A 23,868-nucleotide genomic window follows, 5' to 3' on the forward strand; every position below is an offset into this window, starting at 1 on the left:
ACCGGAGTTTCTGATATATGATCGGCTTATATAACAACCAAATCATAATATAAATTATATAAACCCGAATTCATATAGAACCTATTATAAATCCTATACACCATGTATAGTACGTATTTACATGTTTAATAAATATATGTATATCTTTAATAATATTATTGATATATACTACATTTATAATATCCTAATGTAAATAATGTAAATATCAAGAGATTGAAACACGATCGATTTTTCATTTATTAAATTTTTACTAAGGCACGCTAACCATTGATACACAATGTTTCTTTATGGAAAAAAATATGTTAACCTTCCAAATTAAACTGTTGACTTATTTTTGTTATTTAAACTTTTAATAGCCTCTATTTGCTACGAATAAGACGTAAAATTAAATAAAGAACCAAAAAAATATTCCATCGATTTTTCTTCATATAATAATCGTAAAAATGTAATTCTTGTACACATTTAAACGTTTTGTTTACAAACTAACTTATCATTTTATCTTCATTCTCATTAATATAATTTTTTTTTTTTTTTATATATTTATTTTAATTTATACAATCTGTATAAAATATATTTACAGTAAGCACAATAGAGAAGTTAATATAAATACATTTATTTTTTATCATTACAGTAAGTTGTTATTTTATTTAAAATTTTAATTATCTTGACTTAAGATAGTAACGCTGAATATTGTGCCTTTAACAATTATTTTATTTATTTAATATAGATAATATATATAAATACATGTATGATGGATCATTTTAACAATCTAGTAAGAAATTTATTTTATATTATTCAAATACAAAATTAAAAAAAAAAACAAAATGTTTTACGGTTTATAGAAGAAGTTATAAATATTAACGATTAAAATTTTCATGGATTTACGGTAAACTAAAATTCTGTATTCTAATAAAAATAAAAATAAACAATAATTTAAACGATATCATTATCATGAATATTATAGACTTAGTTATTTGACTAATTAATAACTTGTTCACTAATAAAAATTAAATATTTTAAATGTATGTAGTAAAAATTATTCCATCTTATATATACATAATTAAAAATAAACGATGCACAAAAATATTTTTAATTCATCTCAAATGCATAATTAACTTTTTACTAAAAAATCTATAAAATATATGTTTAGTATGTATATCGTTATTGTACTTACTTACTGTACCCCTTAAACACGGTAGCATAGGAACCTTCACCAAGCGGATCTAATTTTATGTACGCCTCTGATTTTCCAAACGGAGAATCTCCCTGAATAAAATAAAACAAAGAGTAAAAAATCATGATAGTTAGAATGAAAAACAATACTATATTATATAGGAAGAAATGTTTGAAAGCGAATTTAATAATATTTCTCGAGAATAGTGAATTCAAAGTTACGTGTCATATTTTAAAGGGAAAAAAGAAATCGAAATTCAAAAGGGAAAAATAATAATGAGGTATAAAATGGTATAACATTTCTTGGCTGCTTAAAGCTATATTATAATGAATAAAGTTATAAACATCATTAGTGTTCAAAACAATTCTGAATTTTATTTTTCATCAAGAATGGGGGAGAGGTTAGATTTAAGTACTTTCCTTTCAACGTGCAATGGATTGCACATATAAATATATAAAAAATATTAAGTTAAATAACAAATACACACCCCAAATGCCGAATACCGTTTGGTTCGTCTGTGGTTGGGTTGATTTAGGAACACTTCTGATTTAGGCCTAGGAGGTTTTTTAGGTCTTAGTATGACACGCGTTTCCTCACATATAGCTTCGTCTAACAGCTTTGAATCAGACGAAACGGATAACTGCCGTTTAACTCGTTCTTGATCACCAAGACCAGAACTCCAATCTAAAAATATAAATATAAAATTTAATTTGGAGACTAAATTAATAATAATCGTTCTTGATATTATACTTAAATATCTAAAATAATAAATTGTATAATTATTACATAACTCGACTATGAAATAAAATATACCAACTGTTAGTCTCTCTTATGGTAAAACATGTTATTATGAGTTTATAACCAAATATCGTATTTATGAGAAGGAAAGACTAAAAGCGGAAGTCGTAATATTCTGTCGGAAGCTCTCGATACAGACAACACAATATATCAGCTCAATAAAAAAAAAAAAAAAAAATTATAATAAACCATGTATAAATAAAAATAATAATAATCTCAACTAATGTACGTTAAATTATTTATAATTAATAAATCCAATACAAATTAGATGCTAAATAAAAAACTAAAAATATAATGTAATATAATTTATTATCATTTACCTATAGGTACTTTTATAGCATGTATGTGATAATAATATACGTTATATTAAATATATATAATGTAAAATAAGGATCATATAAGCAATTACAAATCCATAGTAATTAAAATAGTTAATTATTTTAAGTATATTTCAAACATATAATTTAAAAGGATCATATCTATATACAAGCTAGAAAATTAAGAATTGTGTAAGTAATAAATCGAATTTTAAATTATTTTTGATACAAACAAGAAGTTTTGATAAAACTTTCATTATAGATAACGATGATTTATTGTTTGGTTTTTTTTCGTGAAGAGGAGGAAAACAAATAATTGAAGTAAATATCGTTAGGTTATATAGTGAAATGTTTGAAATAATAGAGAAAAAGATAATATGTTTTCCTAAAAAATTACTTCATATACTTTGAACCATGACACCATAAAATGTATACAATATATATAGACATAATAAGCAAATATTAAATAGGTTAGGTTAAATAATAATTAAATATGATATTAAATAAATATGGTGTTTCTAAGCCAAAGAATTCAAAGTACAATTGTTATAATGAAATTTTAACTAATAAAATTTAATTTTTTAAATTAAAATCAGTATTAATCAGTAGATACATAATAATTTCTATAATGCTATATAACAGGGATGGCCAAACTGCGGCTACCGTCATAGACTTATATAACTCACATCTTATCGTAAGATACAAACATTATTACAAAAAAAACAATTTTAATATGAATTTATTTTTATTTTTAATTATTAATTAATATCATATTATATTGTTTTGCATTTTATATATTTTATTACGATTAATATATTTAATTATCTTCTCTACGATATAATCATATACACACATTAATATGCATTTTTTTTTTTATTTTGGCTCTTCCATATTTATTAATATATTGGGCGGTTCGCAAGTCTCTTCTTGTTGGCCACCCCTGCAATATAATGATAGTATAACTTATAAATTATGACATTTGATTATGCATTATCACAGAATATGGATTTCAAATTCCATCCGGAGCGGACGAATGACTATAAATTAGGATACCCCGTATAGTATGATAATATAATATATTAAAGACAACGGATCGAAAAACTGTCACCCCACAAAATAAACAAAACTAGGAAATTGGGATTATTGATATTTTCAAAAATTTGATACAACTATTACTACATCACACCGGGAAAACAAAAACGGAACCTAGATGTTGGTTGTTACACATAGCTTGTATTCATAACATCTTTTAACACATTTCATTTATATTGTTGTATTTTTTACTACCTATTATAAACAAAATAATATAATATATTATATTGTATACGAAAGTAGAAATAAAGGTAAACAATTCTAAACGATACGTCATAAAACGAACATAATATTAATAATAGAATAAAATACTATTCTAAGTATTGGATTTTTTAACAGCATAAAATAATAAATACATAACAAAAATAAAATGTTGTTTCTAGTTTCACACTTGACAGCGAACTATGCTTTTTATTCACAAATCATCACATATAAGAGGAGGGAATACTAAAGCATAAACCTATATCACACACACCATGACAGTTCGTAGTGTTTAAAGCGACATAAATAAAAAAAAATCGTTAACGGCGCAACCAATGCGAATGACGTCGGAATGATATTATTAGTGGAAATTAACACAGAGGGCACCACACCCGGGAACTGGCTTTGATGGGCGTTTGTCATCCAAATGTCTAAATTGCACTCCATGTACGCTTTTGTCGTGTTGCCAAAGTCTAGTAAATGAATCCCTCACCTCTTCTCACAGATTAAACACACACGTACAGCCATACAAATGCAATTCCCGGAGCTAGGGGACAAATTACTTCACCTGATGAAATCTGTTCGTTGACCCTTTTATAGATTACACGACGCTCAGGAAATTAAAATCCCTCGTGTGTACAAACCGAACCGAACAGTTTATATAACTGGATATTATTTTCACTATTACTTTTATTTTATTTTATTTTATTTTTTATAAGCTGCTCTAAGCAGTAACTACATAAAGTAACTACTTATTCGAAACGCCGGTAACGTCAGAGTTAATATAAAATACAACGAAAAATCATTCTTGGTTGTGAGAATAATTTTATTTTAAATCTTCTTTATAAAAACAATGATTTTGTACACTTACGGTTTGTTTTGTTTTTTAGTTAAATGCAAAGAAGGGATTGGAGGTGTATTGCGTATGATAATAGCCTGGCAAGTGCTCTGAAGATGACAGGTCGAAACTATTATTCAAGAGAGCGTTTTTATTTGTAAAGCACAACAAAACAGTTGCGGGGGATTAAGGGTCTTTAATAAGAGAAAATTTCCAAGGGAAACTCTGCTATATGAAATATGACACAAGGTTTATAATATTTATAACAGGAAAAATTTAGAAATAATTGCCTAAATAAGCGATTAGATATGTTAATATTGTCTTAAGAAATTCAGAAACAACAGTTTTTTTACACATAATGTACAAACAAAATACAATTACAATTCATAAATCGTATTCATTTTAGATTTAAATAAAACGTTACACAATTATTATTCTTTTAAGTAATTTAAAGTAATTACTTTTAAAGTAATTGTTTAATTAACATTATAATTTTATTATGTGGTGTAAATTATTATTGGTTGTATTAATAGTTTTATATTTTTTTTCACAATCCAGTTTTTGATGTTTCTAGCAAATTACATATTTTAACAATAATTATAATTAAATGTTCTAAGTAATACACTATTATAGATTCTATACTTTAGCATTTGCTTACTTAAAATTATTTTAATAGTATTAAACAATGTTTAGTTCAATTTATAAATGTATTAAGGTTTTTAATAAAATAAATTAAGTATTAGCTGAACGGAACTATAAGTAGGTACTTGGTTTATACTTTTTTCAAAATTAAAATATAAATGATAATTAAACAATATGCGAATTTTGTATAATTTTATTTTCGATTAAATATTTTAATTGGATATATGATTAAATTTATTTAAAATAAATGTTAAAAATCAACTAATAAAGTCAAATATTTTAAATAATTAAATGTATTTTTGATGATGTGAAAAAAAGTATAAGGATCAACATTATTATCAAGGTTTAGGAATTGAAATCGTCAAAAATAATGATTTAAAAACATAAAAACAATTCTTTATACAGGCCATCTCTACTTTCTATAACCTTTATTAACATTTTAGATACACAGAACTTACAGTAATAAAAATAAAACTTTGGATTTTTTTTTTATCTACCAAAAAGGGTGCGATCAAATAAAAGATCAACCCCTTAGGGAAATCTGTTGGTTATATTAAAAAAAAAGAAAGATTGAATATTTTTTTAATGAAACAAATTTTGCTATCATATAAATATTTTTTATAAATTAGTTCACTAAAAATGTATTTATCAAATATATTTTAACAATAATTTAATCTATTAATTTTAATTACAAAAAAATGAAAATATTTTAGAATAATAATAAGCAACATACCCATTTGACTTTCGTATTAAAAGATTAATTATGTTAAGGATGTAAACTTGATTAAAACTAGTTTAGTAAAATTTAAATTTAAATTAAAAGGAGTATAACAAGAACGGTAATTAAGCTAAGATGAAAAGCTCATTTATATAAAATTCTATGTTCCTAAAATTATAACGACAGATTTTATGGTTATAAACTTTAAAATATTAATTCTTGTATAAACAATTTTGTTTAAATAATAATTATATTTTAGTTAAAGTCGCTATAAAGTAAATAAAAAAGGAAAATCATACAAATATTTTTAAAAAATGAGATTTAAACAGGGTTTTTAAAATAATAAGTGAAAAAATATAGAGTAATATTTTTTTTTTTTTTGTCAACTAATTATTTTTTAAAAATTATTAAATGATTAAAACATTTACAATAGTTTAAATTTATCATTATTTATAGAATGGGAAAATACCAGATTAGTTTTACATCAGTTAATAAGTCAAATAAAATATTGTTCAACTCAATCAAAAGTTATGGTCACCTTTAATGTCGAATATATGGTGTAGAACTATTGATTTAAATGTAATTTTCATCAGCTTTGCGTTTTGCTCTTGTTAAATAAAGAGTAGGGGTATTCCATTATGTCCATAATATATGAGCCAGACGTGGTGAAAATATATGTATATTAAACAATACATATAAATATAAATATGCACTTTATTTACAGTGTATGCTATAACGCACACGCTAACCCCTTTATGGTTTTATGTTTTTTGATTAAGCTGCTTGTTTAATTGTATGAACATTTTTTTTTTTTTATAGCTGTTATTTTTTTTATACTAAATAACACAAAAGATTGTATAATATTAATTTTAAGAAGATCTAAGTCTACCAATATCTTCCTTACTACATGAACTTCGTATTTTATTAAACGAAAGCGTATTTTATTTTCCAAACGTAAAACCATTTTACTTAAGAGTCAGAAGAAAACTGTGGAAAATTTACTAGTCCATAAATAAGTGCTTGTTAGAACATGTATTTTGCAGCAGTATATATTAAGCATTGAACTTTAGTAGACATTGTAGGCGGCGTGTATAAATGAACGTGACGCACATATAATATTTAGAGTCGAGGTACACATCATCTTACTTTGAAAATACATAGATGAACAATCAGCAAATTTTTATTTATTTTTTTTAAATGACTAATAAATTTTTATTCACAGAACCATATGACAAGAATTTCATATTTGAAATCTACAATAACAAGTTGGCGATTAAAAAAAAATGTTATGTTCTCTATTCTACTTTTATTAAGTAAGTTATAATTTTTAAAATCCAATTATACATATATATATATATATATGTCACACACTAACAAAGCATCATATATTATATATTATATATTATCATCATCTGTATATTACACACCAGCACAAAAAGCCAACACTCGAAAACTTAAGCAATCTTTTAGCCTTTGCATTTGCTTCTAAAATTACAAAGTTCATTTAGGACATAAATATATCATTGAAAATTACTTCAAAATATTGTAGAATGAAAAATAATTATCAAATAACACAATATTATTTAAGGGTAAAATAATAATTTGATTCAATAAATTTAATTTCAGAACAACATTATTCCTATTTTTCAATAAACCAATGATAATTAAAATAATAAATTACTAAAGAACATTATAAAAACATAATACTTAAATTTAATATTATAGAAATATTAAATGTTAGAAATTCAAAAAAAATTGAATTCAAAAAATGAAATTAAAATGTACAGGCAATAAATTTCAATAGACGAATAAATTAATTAAATATTATTATTCAAAACTTTAATCGTTTTAACTATAATATCTATAATAATATAACTATAAAATCAGTGTTTAAAATATTTACTTTAAAGAAAAATGCGTTCAAATTCAAAATTCTTTAAATTTAATGAATTTAGAAACAAATCAATTTTTGCTAAGGAGGATCCATTTACTACAATAAAATATTAAGTACGTAAAGCTTTCGTTGATAAAATTATGTTTTGAATCGTAGTAAAAATATATATATACTTAGGTACGTGAAAAAAAATACTTAATATGGATATATCAATTTGTTTTATAGTAAAAAAATAGTTAATATTTAGATTATACAGAACTTACTAAGAATTAAATAAAAAATAACTAACCAATCCTTAGTTGTTTAAATTTTAAATTTAACTTTTGAATACTCTAATTTTCAGTACATTTTAGGGTTGGTTGAATATGAAAATAGCATACTGTCTTTATTACTAATAACGAAACAGAAAACTATTGCTTACACACTAAAAAAAAAAAAAAAAAAACTGTGCGCGGCGCAGTAGATTCAAAAATAGATATAGCCATTGAATGATGGAAGATATGATGTGAACGGTTTTATTTTTTTCCGTCACCGATCAAAAGTGAAACGTTACCATACATAGATGAGACCTGCAGGGACAGAAGCACTAAAGGTTGTGACATAACCGCTTAACAACGTTGGCATGCAAACAGGGCGGGTATTTGACAAACGACCATAATGGGATTTTGATGGGTTCACCTTTTATACTTCTGACAAATTAAATTGAGCTAATGCTGCAAGAAAAAAACCTAGTAAATTGTAAGTATGATAAGATAGTGGTTTTCAATACAAAAGTAAAATTATGTTTTTCATTAAATTTGTAGAAAATCTTTTTTGCTTATAGAATGAATCACGAGTATGAACAGTAAACGATACATACCTATTATTAAAATCCTGTATAAGTTAGGTTGTTAAACTAATTTTAAATTAAAAACGTAATATTAGTACAACATAATAATATTATCTGAAGAATTTGAATTTAAGTTTTTATTTTTTAAACCCGGCAACTAAGGCCATTAGCTGTAGAAAAGTACAGTAGGTTTTTTTTTTGTATAGGGTTTATTTTAGAACACGTTGTTGTGTATGTGTGTGCATCATAGATTTGTCACTAAGAAATCGGGTGGTCACCCATCCGAAAGCTAGCGACGCCGGCCGATGCTTGACCTAAGAACACATTAGTGGTTGAGGCCAACCACTGCGCCACACTAGACCACGAATATTAGTTTAAGATAATATAGAACATCTTTTGTAATACAGGTCTTTCTTAAAAATTAAATAGTAATAAATTATATACTTTTATGTATTCAAAGTATAAATTAATATTATTAAAGAAAGATTATAGTCCCATGAAATAGGTAACGTTTTAAATAAAAATTTTATATTAAAATTATATTAAATGATGAAAATGAAATCATTGTTTTAAGTATATTGTTTAAATATCCCTAATAGCAAAATTATAAAAATAATAATTAATTGACTGAAAAAATATTAATGAAACTGATATATTATGATCACCAATCTAAAATTAATCGGTTGCTGTGTAATGTTTATTTTTATATGAAAAAAAATGAATTCCTACAGGAATATAAATTAATAGAATAGCGAAAACAAGTACATAAAACAATACGTCATCATGCGAGGTAAGTGTAAGTGCTCCATCTCTCATTGTCAATACTAAAAAAAAAGAAACAAAAAAAAAATTGTTTACGTCCCTCATACCAATATTTCATACAAAATGAATTTGATTGATGGGTTATTATAAGGTAAAATAGAAATATTTAAAAAATACAAATGAGAATTTTCCTTTCAATTTTAGATTAATTAATATCTCTCAAAATGTTTATAATTTTTAGGTTAGGTTAGAAAATTAAGAATATAAACGATTAAATAGGTGTCTATATTAACTATTTACTAATAAACGTAGTTAAATTTTCATGTGCTATATATTTTTTTAGATATTATTAGGTATTTATTAGGTATATGCATATACATTTATTTATGATATACAACTTATAATAAGTATGATCATAGTTCATAATAACTATTGACACGTGATAGATTTTTGTACTTTATATATATTTTAAAAAAATAGGTACATTTTAATTTTACTAGTCGCACATAACATATATTTAACCTACGGATTTTATTTTTAAAAAATTAATATTTTATAATATACTATATTCATGATATTACTCTTTATAATCATACAAATCACAACAAATATGACGTAAAAAAACAAAATTCCAGTTTATACGAGTACTTGAAGTCAATTAATTGCAGTGTACTTGATTACTCATTACTCATAATGCTTATATGGTAAATTTAATTTTAATTTTAACTGCCGAAAAACAACAAGATATTAGCTTTTCCAATCTCTAGAGAAAGTATTAATAATTAACAGCTAAATGCATAGTATTAAAAACTATAATTTAGCACACGAAATGGCTTTTAATTTTTATTTATCAGTTGTGAAGATTTTACAAAATTAGTAAAAAAAAAAAAACACATGCATGCACAGTCCATTTTTAATCATAACTACTTATTCTGAAAGCGTTAATATCTCATTACTCCAAGTTTTCTTTTGATACAATCGAAATGCATATAACAAGCTATTTAATATTAAGTTGAATTATAACAATGTTAAAAATGTAACAGATTACCATTAAATATTTTTGTCGCAAATATTATTAAATTTTATATTCCTATTTGTTAAATTAAACAATAGATTTAATATATTTAATTTCTCATGTTTACGTAAATACAATAATAATAAATTAAAAGTAATAATAATGAATCAAAACTAAAACTATTTTACAGAAATTAGTGAAGAAAATCGCGTATCAGTTTCCGTAACAATTTCATGGTTGGTGTTTATTCATGCGCATTATCCACTTAAGTAATTATTTATTGACAGTTCAGAAAAGCGGATAAAAAGCTTTCGAAACCTTTAAGTTTAAAAGAAAAGTATTAAGCTCTATAGTAGCTAACCATAGCGTACTCTTGCCACATGACCAATTTTATATTAAAAACTGGGCGTTATCCAAAATCAAAATTCAACACTTACAGAAATTGTATTTTGACGAAAAAAAATGTATTCAATTTTTTATAAAGTATAATTTATAGTTTTTAATTTGTATGCAAAATAATTCACGACCTGAGGGCAATCAAACTTAATAATATAAATTAAATGTCTTTTTTTTGGCAACATCGAGTACAACCAAGTTAATTATTTCATGGAAAATTGTAATATAATTTTAATTTCATTAAGATTCGGAAATAACTTTCAAACCAATTCAACAATAAAAAAAAAATAATAATAATAATAATAATAATAATAATACAAAATAATTTTTAAAAAAACTTAAAGTCCCGATGAAAATAAAATATATTATCTAAATTTTATTTTATTTTTTTACATTGAACTTTTTAAGAAATGATATGAACTTAAATGAAAAGAAAAATAATATTTAAAAAGTCAAATCATTAAGTAAATAATATATTGAATATTAGGTAGAATAAAATGTAACATAAATACTAAATATCAACTTGAACTTTATTATGTAGTTTTACTAACTACTAAGCAATATAAATTATGAATATGGCTTGGCGTGGCGCGTTGGCTGCTTCCAGTTGCGGAATACCTCTGAGAGTAAGTAACGGCCACAGCTACTAGCTCCCGAATGGGTGACCACTCGGGATCATAGTGGTTAAAAACCTTGCCACACATACACGTGTTTGCTATCAACCGTAACAATCGTAAAAATACAACCTACCGTACCAACCTTACCCCCTACAAACAGCTAAGTTAAACCAATATAACCTATGATCACCACATAAAAAGCTCATACAGATTTATTTATAGAAAAAAAAATATAAATGGAGTGTAAGTCATATTATAAGCTAATAAAATAAATATCCTATTCACTATTAAAATAAACCTATCTATATGCAATAACATTTATAATAATAATTTGACTAAAATTAATCTATAACTTTTTTCCTAATTGTTTTATCCGAGGTCATTTTTTATAAATTACTTGTACAATGATTAAACATACAAGAGAAAATCGTTTTATTTTTTTTATACTAAACAAAAAACTATAGTTGAAAGTATTGAATAGTATCCGAGTATAAGACATTGAAGAAAACAAATAAATACTCGGTCTTTTAATAAATTAAGTGAAAATATGATATTGATATTACAGGAGTATTATAGATAGTATTAAATACTTTTACACATTACTGAATAATACTTTTTTACCTTTTTATTCTTCAAAACCTTTCAAAGTAAGAACTTTATTTTATCTACATGCATATAACTTAAGTTAAAAAGTAAATACCATTGCTAACCGCAACACTTCAAACAGTATAGACCATAATTAATCATAAAACCAAACAGATATAAGATAAGAAGCAATTCAATCAAATATATATAATAAACACCAGGTTAAAATAAAATCACGAATTGTTGAACAATAAATATAACAAAATGTTAACAAATATATCTACAACGATTTATAAGTGGCATCACTAACATTCATCATATTATAAAAAATTATTATTTTTAAAATGTTTAACTATTAAGGTAACATCAATACATTGATGAAGGTCTGTCTTTTTTTAAGATATACAGTTATTTTAAGTATTATTTACCGTATCTGGACAAGTGTTCATCATTGGCACAAGGAATATTTCCGTTTGGTTCAATTCGATCAAGATACTCTTCAGAATAACCATTGAATTGCAATTTACTCGGCAATGCATCCCTAGATGTTCTATTGCGGTCAGGATCTTCTTTAGAAATAGCTAGAAAAAAATATGAAATTAATATAAATGTTATGAAATATAATCCAAAATATTTTTAAATCATACATACGATCTACAACTTTTTCATTTTAAAATATCATAAATATATTTTATAGTGTATACTAAAAATGTATTTTCTAGTCTAAAGTAAAAAATATTTTTCCTTATTGCCATTCGAAGAAGATTTACATAACTCCCTTCAATACGTATAGCTTTTTTATTTTTTTTTATTAAATATCATACTTTTAAGATGAACAAATATACAAAGTAAATCTGTGTCAAACACACATACTCAAAAGTTTAGTTAAACATTTATAAGTGTTCTATCAAACCCTAAATATTAAAATAATAATAGGTTAAGAAGCATTAACAAATCCCGATTCAGTATAATACTTTATAACTAATTATTTAACCGATTAAAACTACATTAAATAAATTTTTAACGAGCTCTAAAGTCCAATGAGCAACAGGAATGAGAAGACCTAGAAGGTGAGATTTCATATACTCGTAAATACAAATATTTAGTTAGGTGACACATAATACACACTATAATTATATAAATTTTTATCATTTAAAAATATACAAAAACAATTCCTAAATATATATTATTATCAATGATTGAATATAAAAAATAGATGTTCTTATAAATGTAATTAGCATTTTTCGAATAAATAATTAACTATCCAGTTTAATTAAATAGTCGAAAATTAAATAATACATAATATTACATTAAAATGTAATATAGCTATTAAAATGATGATACACATTCATCAAATAGCATTCCACTTTTATAGAGAAGTGTTGTCCCTATTATTAAATATTTTCTTTTCTTCGTTTATTCAATATCACATTACGTTAACAAAATACATTTAATATAAAATTATAAGCTAAAAAAGTTTAAATATGAAAATCATAATAACATTTAAAATGCACAAACAAACAATCATTAGATAATAAAAAATTAAAACACTAGATATTCTAGTAAGCTACAATTTAGCAGCATCTAAAACAATATGTTTTAGAGTAAGTTAAAATAAATATTAAAGCTGTATTTTTTAAACGTTTTATTCGGTTGAATCATTTAAAATGGTTTAAATTTAATAAATAAAATAAACTTAAAGACTTAAAAATTAATTAAAATGTTTAAAAATCAAGCAGAATGAGAATTGTTTATATTTGTAGAAAATTATTTCAAAAAAAAATACAAAATCATATCAATATATATATATATATATATATATATATATAATTCTTAAGAAATTATACACAATATAAATATTTATTTTTTTTTAAATTAAATTAATTTTATTTGAATAAATGCATGTTAGTACGTTTTGTACAGTTCAACAATTTGTAAAATTTAATAAACAAAAGAGATCATTGACTATGAATACCTTTCAACTTCGTAATCAAAATGTAAATCCTATTATACTTCAAAGTGGAAAACTATTTGGCTGATACAAAAAATTTTGCATTCATTTTTCCAATGCATATTGGCTTTGATTTTAATTTACAAAGTTCATTATTATTTTTGAATTCATTAATTAAAAATGTTTTTTAAATGCACTAAACATTAATTATCATACATAATATCTTATTTCAATTTGAATAATGGTAAATCAACTAACATTAAATTGAAAAAATAAAATGAAACAAAAACAAAATATGAGTGATTCAATCTGCGACATGAATACTTTGTAAACATAACTATGCGCGCGGTAATCTCCTTAAATACATTAAACTAAGATTTTATAGTACACTTAGGTATAATACACAAATAAATATTATTACTGAAGATATAATATAGATAAACTTGTTATAATTATTATTTTATTTAAGTAATAAAATACATTTTTAATTTCATATTTTGAAACAGAATATTTTTCTAAAATCTTTGATATAAAAAATTTAAGTTCAAACAAATAGTTAATTTGTAATAACTTTATACCTATAAATATATTCAGTTTAGTGGAGGAAATGGATCAACGTTTTAAGTCATACAACAGGACATACTATTACTAAGCTTAAATAAACTTAAAACAATTACAAATGTAATTCATCACTTTGTTCAAATTCGGATTTTTATAATTCAACTGAAGGAAAAACAGTCTGATTTGGAAAAATAAATCTTAAAACGTTCTTAGTTATTCAAAAAAGTAAAAACTTAAAAATGTTATCACAAAAAAAAAAAAATAATGAAAATAAAACTTTTTCAAAAATTTATATGCAATGTATATTATAGTATTATACATACTATAATCAATTAAAATTTAATAAGTCAACATAAAATGAAATTTATCATGTTAATTGTTCGTAACAGTATATAATAATGTATAATATTTTAAAATATGTATTATTCTAACTTAAAATATAATTACATTTCAATTAAAAATGTACTTTAAATTAAGTAATAAAAGGAGTTTTATTTTTCAGACAAAAATACATCATTACAGAATTATTGATATTTTGTTCATTGAACTATAAACCAACTTTTTATGAAAGTAATTTTTTAAAAGATTTAGGTAGATTATTAGGGATTTATATCTCATAGATATCCAGCTTTTCAGTTTATAGAATGACTTTTAGATTAAGGAAGTAATGATTTTTATTTTTTACGATGATTTCATACTTGAAGTGATTGAAATAAGTATAATCCAAAACATGCTTTTTGTAAAATAAAAATAAGAATTCATTTTCTTAAAATGTTTATCATTACTATTATATTTTTATTTATATTATTTTTTTATCATTAATATACATATCTGTAGGTAACTTAATGTTATCGGAGCAAAAGTATTAAAATTTAAAAGCAATTTTTTTAGAGAACAGTATTAAATAATCGTAATTTATTTAAGTAATGCATTTCATAGTTAGTTATCTACTTGAAATTAAAATTTACTGCGTTTAATTTAAATTCTCAAATGAATTAAAAACAATACAACTAAACGAGGCATAGAACATAATAACATAATTTAGACAAATACACATATTGATATAATACATAGTACCTATAATACATATACATAACATTATATTATTATATACAGACAAAAATGGTAAACAAACAAATCGCTCTATTACAGTATTTTTGTAAGCCCAAACCTTTACTTACGAATTATTTGTTAAACGATTTTTTGGATAGTATATATCAAACAAAAAATAGAATATATTTTTGGTAGAAAAGTAGCAAAGCAGAAAGATTGCTGATCGACAGGAGATCTGAAATCACAAACCGTAATGTGTTCCGACAAATGCTCCAAACTTATTGATTTGTGGATTCGAGGAGATTACAATCGTTACCGATTTGTCTGGATTTACGAACTTGTGTATGGTTAGAAGTTATCCGTGTCTTAAATCCCGAGGGGATGCAAGTTATCAAGGGACGCATACACCCTATGTGGTACATAGTATATCTCATTTGCTGTTCGAGCACTATAGGTGACACACATGTGTTTCCTTTTCCTTTAGGCATTTTTATTCCAATAAAATGAAATAAAAACGATATTTTAATCGAAAACACAGACTTAATAGAATAACACAACTTTCAAGTGAACTAATTGAAACGGGCTAATAGGTAAGGCAATTGATTTATTTTTGGAGCGTAGACGATTAAACTTCTCGGTTCATTAATCAACCAACCCTCATTAATATTTTTTTAATGACTCAGGGGAATATTTAATTATATAGACATTTTATTTAAGCAACAAAATATTAGTTGGAAAATTACTAGGTGTAATTGAAAAACATGAAAATTAATACATTCCTTCAATAAGATTAACACGGATGTAGAAACATTAAGATTAAAAATGAAAAACACTTCATTGAACCAGTATAGCATTATCCTATTTCGTCAATAAAATAATTAATATCTAACTAATGTTATGTATAATGTATATCATAGATAACTGGCTATTTTCCATATTGTTTGGTGTTGCTGTACCGTAAAAAAGTTACAGTCCATAAATTCTTAAAACATAACACAATTTCTAGAACCATAAATGTGTTTCAAGCGATTAAAACACATTAAATACGTAAATTGTATATCATCATTAAGATAATACTAATCAAAAATAAATTATATGTATGTAATCAATAAAATATAACTTTACATCTATAAACGAACATTGGTTTGTTATTTCGTTTGTTTTTAATATGTTAGTTATTATACTGATATTATTTTAACAGACTTTATACTAAAATACTCATTAAATTTATATTTTACCCAAAAATATTTAAAATCAAAAAACACCAAAACATTAAAATAAAAAATAGAAAACTTATGAATAAGATTATGGATATATTTTGGATTTATAACAACTGTGTATAGAATACATACTATATTGTAATAAAAATTAAAATACTATAATATACAATATTTTAGTCTTTAAACAGAAAAAAAAACAATATATATAAATCACTATAATTTATAATAATATTATATCATATAGATGTGTAGTTTAGTAACTCAATTTAACTACAAAAAATCGTTGAAACTAAAAAATAATTGCATCAATCTTTACAGGTATATTTAATAAAATTCATAATAAATTTTACCTAATAATACTTATACTTGTTTATTTTATTCGAGGAAATAAATAGCTGTCTAAAAATATATTCACATAAATTGTATACACAATTTTACAATTTATGAGAATTCAATTCATTTATAAATAATTTATTTATCATATAGAACCTGCCTACGTCTAAAGCTACGGTTAGAGTCTTGCGTAACAATGAAGCTGGGTAGCCCTTGTCTAAAAACTTTACACAAAACAACAATATCCAAGCCATTAATATATCAAAACCATTATACTGTTACTGAACTGTTAGGGGTCTTTCCAGTTTCCTATTATTGTTACCAAAAACAACAACGAAGCAAACCATTGGACGATTTTAATATTTGAATTAATGTATCAACCAGATGACGCCTATGCAGTTGAGTTATTATATTATGTTTTTATTTTTCATACGAACAATGATTCTATCATTTTCAAATTATTATTCACTAAATAATTCTTTAACGGACACCTCTAAATAGCGCACACCACCGAATAGAGGAATTTTTTTCTAAAATGGGAACATTTTCACTACTTATTTATAGATAAACCTCTAGATGACGGCAACTTTGGCTAGATTTTGATAATTTTTATCGTAATTATTATCTAAGTATACTTTATTACACTATATATTTTTCATTTTTACACGTTACTATCTGTTGTAGATAATGGTTATCTCATTCGGTAACTGATTTTGTTTTAAATAATAATATGTATATAAGTATATTCATAGATACATATGCGTATCATTTTTTTGATATATTTTGGGATTATTTTTTTTTTTTATTTAATTGCTCACTCTATTTAAATAACATACAATATTTCAGCGACCATAAATGTCTGATATTTAGAAGTTTCACTGTAAAATATTTAATATTCTAAGGAAATTCACAGTAAGTTTATTGAATTATTATTCTAAAGCTACATTATTACAAATAGTAAAACACTATAAATTATTATCTGAATTAATAAAAGATAGTCATAAAATCATCACCTACAAGGTTAGAATCGGTGAAAGATTTGATTATTTGATTCTGTTACACTACATTATTTTAATTCCTAAAACCAAATAAACACTTTTGTAAACTGTAAATAAATAATCTGATGCTTTATCGCTTAATCTGAACAAATAATACGTCTACATAAAAGTATTAAATACTTATTGTTTATATAATATTATAATATTATTAAGAAGTATTATATTATATTATTAAGTATTACTAATAAACTACATTTTAGTAATAATAAAATTGTAATATATATATAAAAAAAAAAAAAAACATTAAGTCCGTCAGCAGATATAATAAGGTAGAAATATTTCTTTCACCAAGTACAATTTTTTTCAATAATTCTATATTAATATACAAATACATAAATTATCAAAAAACTTATTTTAGAAATGAAATAAAAAAATAATACAAATGGAATTTAATCATATCTTTGGATTCTCTTATTTAATCAACTTTAAGAAGATAACAAAAAACTTATGAATACGAAACTAAAGCTGTCATCAAGTCACCAACAATGATTGATGTTAACTACTATTATTACTATGCTACATAATATATTGTGTACATAAAATCATATTACAAAATTACGTATTAATAACTTAAAAATAAAATTCAACTTGGACAAGTTAAAAATAATACTTATTATAGTAATAATATATTATTATAATAAAGTTCCTTCTTCCTATATATACATTTTCTTTACTAATAAATTAAACAAACAAATACCATATTATTTATGAAAACATTTAAAAATAATTTTTAAATTAACTATTACAATGATCATAGTAAAAAAATAATTGAAAATACTTTAAAGTTCATTAGGTCTAGTCGAACAAATTTCTTACCCTAAATTTTAATTATTAAATTTTAAACACAAAAGTAAAAATTTTCAGCCAAAATCAAAAGGAAAGTAATTTACTAACAGCAATCAATAAAAGCATTAATCCAAAAATATAACTTTTATAAGATTGAAATACAAATTAGTAAGTTTAAACGACAAATTCAGAAATATTATTGTTAGTTTTGTATATATTTCAGTCTAACCCAGTTTTCCCTGGAGAAGAGCATAAAAGTTGTATGTCGAATTTATTACATTGGGATTGGGAACTTTTTTATCACTTCCAGCATCAAAGCATATAAACAAAACTATTCCAGATGAAAAACGTTATTTATAGTACTCAGAAAAGAACAAGTAATATTTTTCAGTCCATTTAAACGAATAGTATACATGAGAAAATAATAAACAAATCACAATACATTACTTACTGAAAAATTAGAAAGATATGTTTAAGAGCAACTTTTGCACACTAAATTAAAACGGCACATGTTAGATATATATTTTAACGATAGTTTTAAAATTAAAATAATAATTTTGATTTATCATGTAGCTAAAGTATTTAAAAATCATTAAATTAAATAGCAAAAAAATATGTGCGTTTTAAAGAGCATACACATACGAATTAGTTTCTAATATTATATAAAAATAATTTAGGTAATTATACGTTTATAAATATAAATCATTAAATAATTTAATTTTTAACTTAAAAGCTTATAATATTTGTAATTAAAGTTTAAGTTTGAATAATTAGAAAAAAAATTATAAATCAACATTTCTAAAATTAAGAAAATACATGTACCTATATTATAAATTAAATGATCACAAACATGATAAAATTTATTTTTTGTTTAATTTTTCTTAATAATTATATCAATAAAACTCTATTAAACCTATTAAAACATAAATTATGCAAAGAATATTATAGTTTAATACAATTTAATTAATTAATATAAATGAAATAAACTAAATTTAACTGTGACGTATGGTGAGAAATAAATTATTTTTTATTATATAGAATTCTATGACTTAATTATTATAAATGAATTAAAATTTTAATACAATAATACACTAATATTTATCTCGTATAAAATTATATGAACTTCATAGATGAATAGTTTCATAAAAATAAATAACTTCTTTTATGTAAATATATACAATATTTATACATTTCAATAAAAAGTATTACTTAAAATCAAACTTTATTTGCGGAAGAAAATTATGAACACCACTAGGAACATAATATCACGCACAGCAGTCATAAGTAAGTCAAAACATTTGTATGAGCATAAAAATGAAAAACTGTAAAATAATGTATGAAAAGTTTGTTATTCCTTGAGAATAATGGTAATGGTAGAAAATGAAAAAGTGCTCCAATGAAAGAAAGAAAGAAAATAATACCAGAGTATTGAAAAATAACAAATATTGTTAGCTGCAGAAATAAAGACGCCTGACAATAAATCGCTGTTATTTATAAACTACCTATATCATAGCTGTCCCTATAGAGGGCTATTTAAGAAGTAGAAATAAGTTTCATTTTCTTGTATATACCATTTGTTTCCAATTAATCATATTATATTACTTAGTATAGTTTGTATTACATATATCTACTTACTTTTAATTTTAAATAATTAACAGAAAAACATGAAAATGTATTTTAAAATCAAAAATAATAGGCATCAAGATTACTGAGTATTTATCTAGCATCAATTACCTCTCAGAAGAAATAATCGACTCGCTCGAATTTTAATTTCGACAATAAAAAAAAAAAAAAAAAAAAATTCTAAATTGAACTGAAATGTAAACATATTTATGTGAAAGTTCTAAATAATAAAAAATTAAAGAAAGTCATTAATAGTTAATTTAATGTTTTAGTTAATTAAATCACTATGTTTAGCACCATTATCTAATCATTCTTAAAATAAAAAACATCTCAATAAATGTCATCAACTGAAAATAAAATAACGTTAAACTTCTCCAAATAAATACATTTTCTTAGCTATACCTACAATAAAAATTAATAACAGCTTTAATATTGTACATAAACTAAAAATCTTTCTCCTCGCCACATCACTATCAAAAAAAAAAAAACTATTATTTTCAATTAATACATGTTGGTAATGTAGGAAAAACAAACAAAATTCATTAGAAAGCTTTTAACTTAAGCACTATTAATTTCAAATAATTGTCAAATCAATTTAAATTGTAAGAAATATTATATTAATTTTCGCAAAAAATGAACTCTACCATTTGGCATGCATAGGTACATTGATACATGTATATACAAACAAAATTTGTTTTATAGATATTGCCAATATTTACAAAAACAAATATTTATAACTATAATTTTTGCTTCAATATTTCAATATTGCATTCTATGCTTAATAAAAAAAAGTAAATACAACACTGTAATACAGCTTTGGGAAAGCGCATTAACATAATTTTCTCAAGAAAAAATGAAAACAAATACGAAACACCTGTACAGCATACTCCAATATGTAACTACATTTTCAATAAAATTAAAATATTCAATAAACGGTTGAAACCAATACGTATTACAATAAATACAAGTAAATAAATTTATATCAAAGTTTAAATTATACTATTATGTGTAATACATAATGTGAATACACATAATTATTAATCTGCACATTATAAATTTTTTTTCGGAAATTTTAAACAAAGCACCTATCAATTACTTATTATTACTATAATTTTTGTTTTTTACAATCGGAATTTAAATATATGAAACATATGTTTAAAAAAAAAACAAAAGATGGACAACTTGGGTAGTATTCTGCTAAATAATAGAAGTTGGGTTGGTCACTAGTAACAGCTTTCTGAAGTGTTTCCTTAATTTTTTTTCGTTTATCCCAATTATTAAAAAAGTACTGAGAGTTCAGTACTTTTTTCCTCTTAAAATACCTAGTAGATCCAATTTTATACCAGAAACCAATCCTAAATTTAAAATCGAAGTATATTTACTACCCCAAAAGATTAAGAGTTTATGACACACAAAACAAATACACATTATTGTAAAATCAATACATTCATCGCTCCAATAGTAATCTTCAAGTAGATATTTATAAAATTATAAAACTTTTAAATTATATTTTTACATACTATAACTTATATAAGTAACAAATTATTAATAAAAACTAACATTGATTTTAAATAATAAACAAATACTGAATATTATGTAAAAAGTATATAAATAAAATTAATTGTACAAAGAAATAGTTCTTTTGAAAAACGTTAACATTTCTAAATGAACAAAAAATAGTTAAAAATGCTTGATAATTAATATATATTTGCATTTTAATTTATTTTTAGAGAGGGAGGGTGTTCAATTTATTTGCAACACGAAACCCATTAGTTTTGCATTATATAGTTACGTCATGTAGGAATCGCCGGTTAATTTCAAGGCAAATAATGCGAAATGTGATATGGGGGATTAAATGGTCCTTTTTTTCATCCCCATTTTGTGTCCTTTATTGCTATGACTAAAAAGTATCCAAAAGCAACCGTTTAGTTATCCGTAAATAATATGATGCACGATAAAAAAATAATAATGGGCTTATGTACACCATGTTGAATATACAAACAAAAAGTAAAAACAAAAGTGAAAACAATAGAGTATCATTACGTATGTAAAAAAAGTATACTTAAAAAAGAGCAAAAGATAACATTCAATTTTCTCTATATTATATACAATAAGACGAAAGTAATACATTATTGTATGTTCATTATTTTGAAACCATAAGGGAATTTGAGAGCTACAAAGATTTTGATTTCGGAAGGTAATAATAGAAGGAAGAAAAATAAAAATGTCAAAAAGGTTAACATCCAATTTGATGTTAATATTTGTTCGAACATAAATAATGATGGCTATTCAATTCCATGGAGAAATAAACCATAGTTTTTATTAAAGAATAAATAAAATCAAAAACTATTTCACAGTTACACAATAATACAATTGGTACTGTTCATCGTATACAATAGTACAATTAAAAAGAAAGAACCAATTATAGTTAGTTATATAAATTATGGTTTATTTAACTTCATATTATAGTTATATACTCGTATGATTATGAAAAAAAAAAAGCTAGAGGTATCTATCTATTTATTAAATATCCATATCATAAGTGGTATGATAAAATAAGTCTTCTTTTTAAAAGAAAGAAAAATTACTATAATGTACACAGTTTTAATAGTATATTACAACTTTATAAAAAATTAATATAATACCTAGTAATATAGATGAACGAGGTAATATTACAAAAATAAATTATCTATTCAACAACACCTTTACAGATAGATTCACAAAAAGGTATTAGTTACAGATAAATTATTCTGTACCATATACTTGATACTATTCTCAAAAAAAAATACTTAGGTACGGTAAGTCTATATTTTATAAAAAAAAATTGTATTAATAATCATATTCTTTGAGCACGTTAATTATCCATATTTATAACTATAAAAATTATCTATATAGTATAACATTATAATTAAAGTATAAATATTATTTGATGATATACGTATACTATACTTATTATACCTATGTGATTTATAATTTATTTTTACAATCGTGTACCTAATTAATTCAATAGTTTATGATCAAAAAAGTTATATACGTATTGTAGTAAAAATGCGTATTGATGTCCTGAGAAATTTTACAAAAAGATATTTTGACAATTAAATTTTTGAAAACCAAATACATACAAAATTTTATAGGCAGAAAATACCAACACAAATATTGAAGAACATAGTTTAAATTGTATAAATAGAATTTTTAAAATACTCGTGAAATAACAGTTGGAATAAAAAGTCAACATTTTTTAATGCAGAACGTGTTTCTTTTTTTTCGGGCAATTTAAAAATAATTCTTAAACCTAATACAATACTTATTGGTTAAATCATAATATAATTAATATATCTATATTAATAATTTTAGAAATGTGTCCTGATGTGCAAATATTTGTTAAGAAAATACGATAACACATGT

At 23.2% G+C, this 23,868-nt stretch overlaps 1 protein-coding gene across 2 annotated transcripts in view; it reads right to left on the minus strand.

Annotated features, from left to right (window-relative positions):
- LOC112595043 (cyclin-dependent kinase 14) overlaps window positions 1-23,868 on the minus strand; it is a 47,938-nt gene that overhangs the window by 3,978 nt on the left and 20,092 nt on the right. For both annotated transcript variants that reach the window (XM_025340116.1, XM_025340117.1), the window contains exons 3-5: window positions 12,307-12,459; window positions 1,662-1,858; window positions 1,175-1,266 (exon numbers count right to left, since the gene is read on the minus strand). In XM_025340116.1, coding sequence (XP_025195901.1) covers window positions 1,175-1,266; window positions 1,662-1,858; window positions 12,307-12,459 — 442 coding nt within the window. The remainder of the gene's footprint in view (window positions 1-1,174; window positions 1,267-1,661; window positions 1,859-12,306; window positions 12,460-23,868) is intronic.

This window comes from Melanaphis sacchari, unplaced genomic scaffold (genome assembly GCF_002803265.2).
Source record: "Melanaphis sacchari strain LSU unplaced genomic scaffold, SCAv2.0 Contig24_pilon_pilon, whole genome shotgun sequence".
Taxonomy (NCBI): domain Eukaryota; kingdom Metazoa; phylum Arthropoda; class Insecta; order Hemiptera; family Aphididae; genus Melanaphis; species Melanaphis sacchari.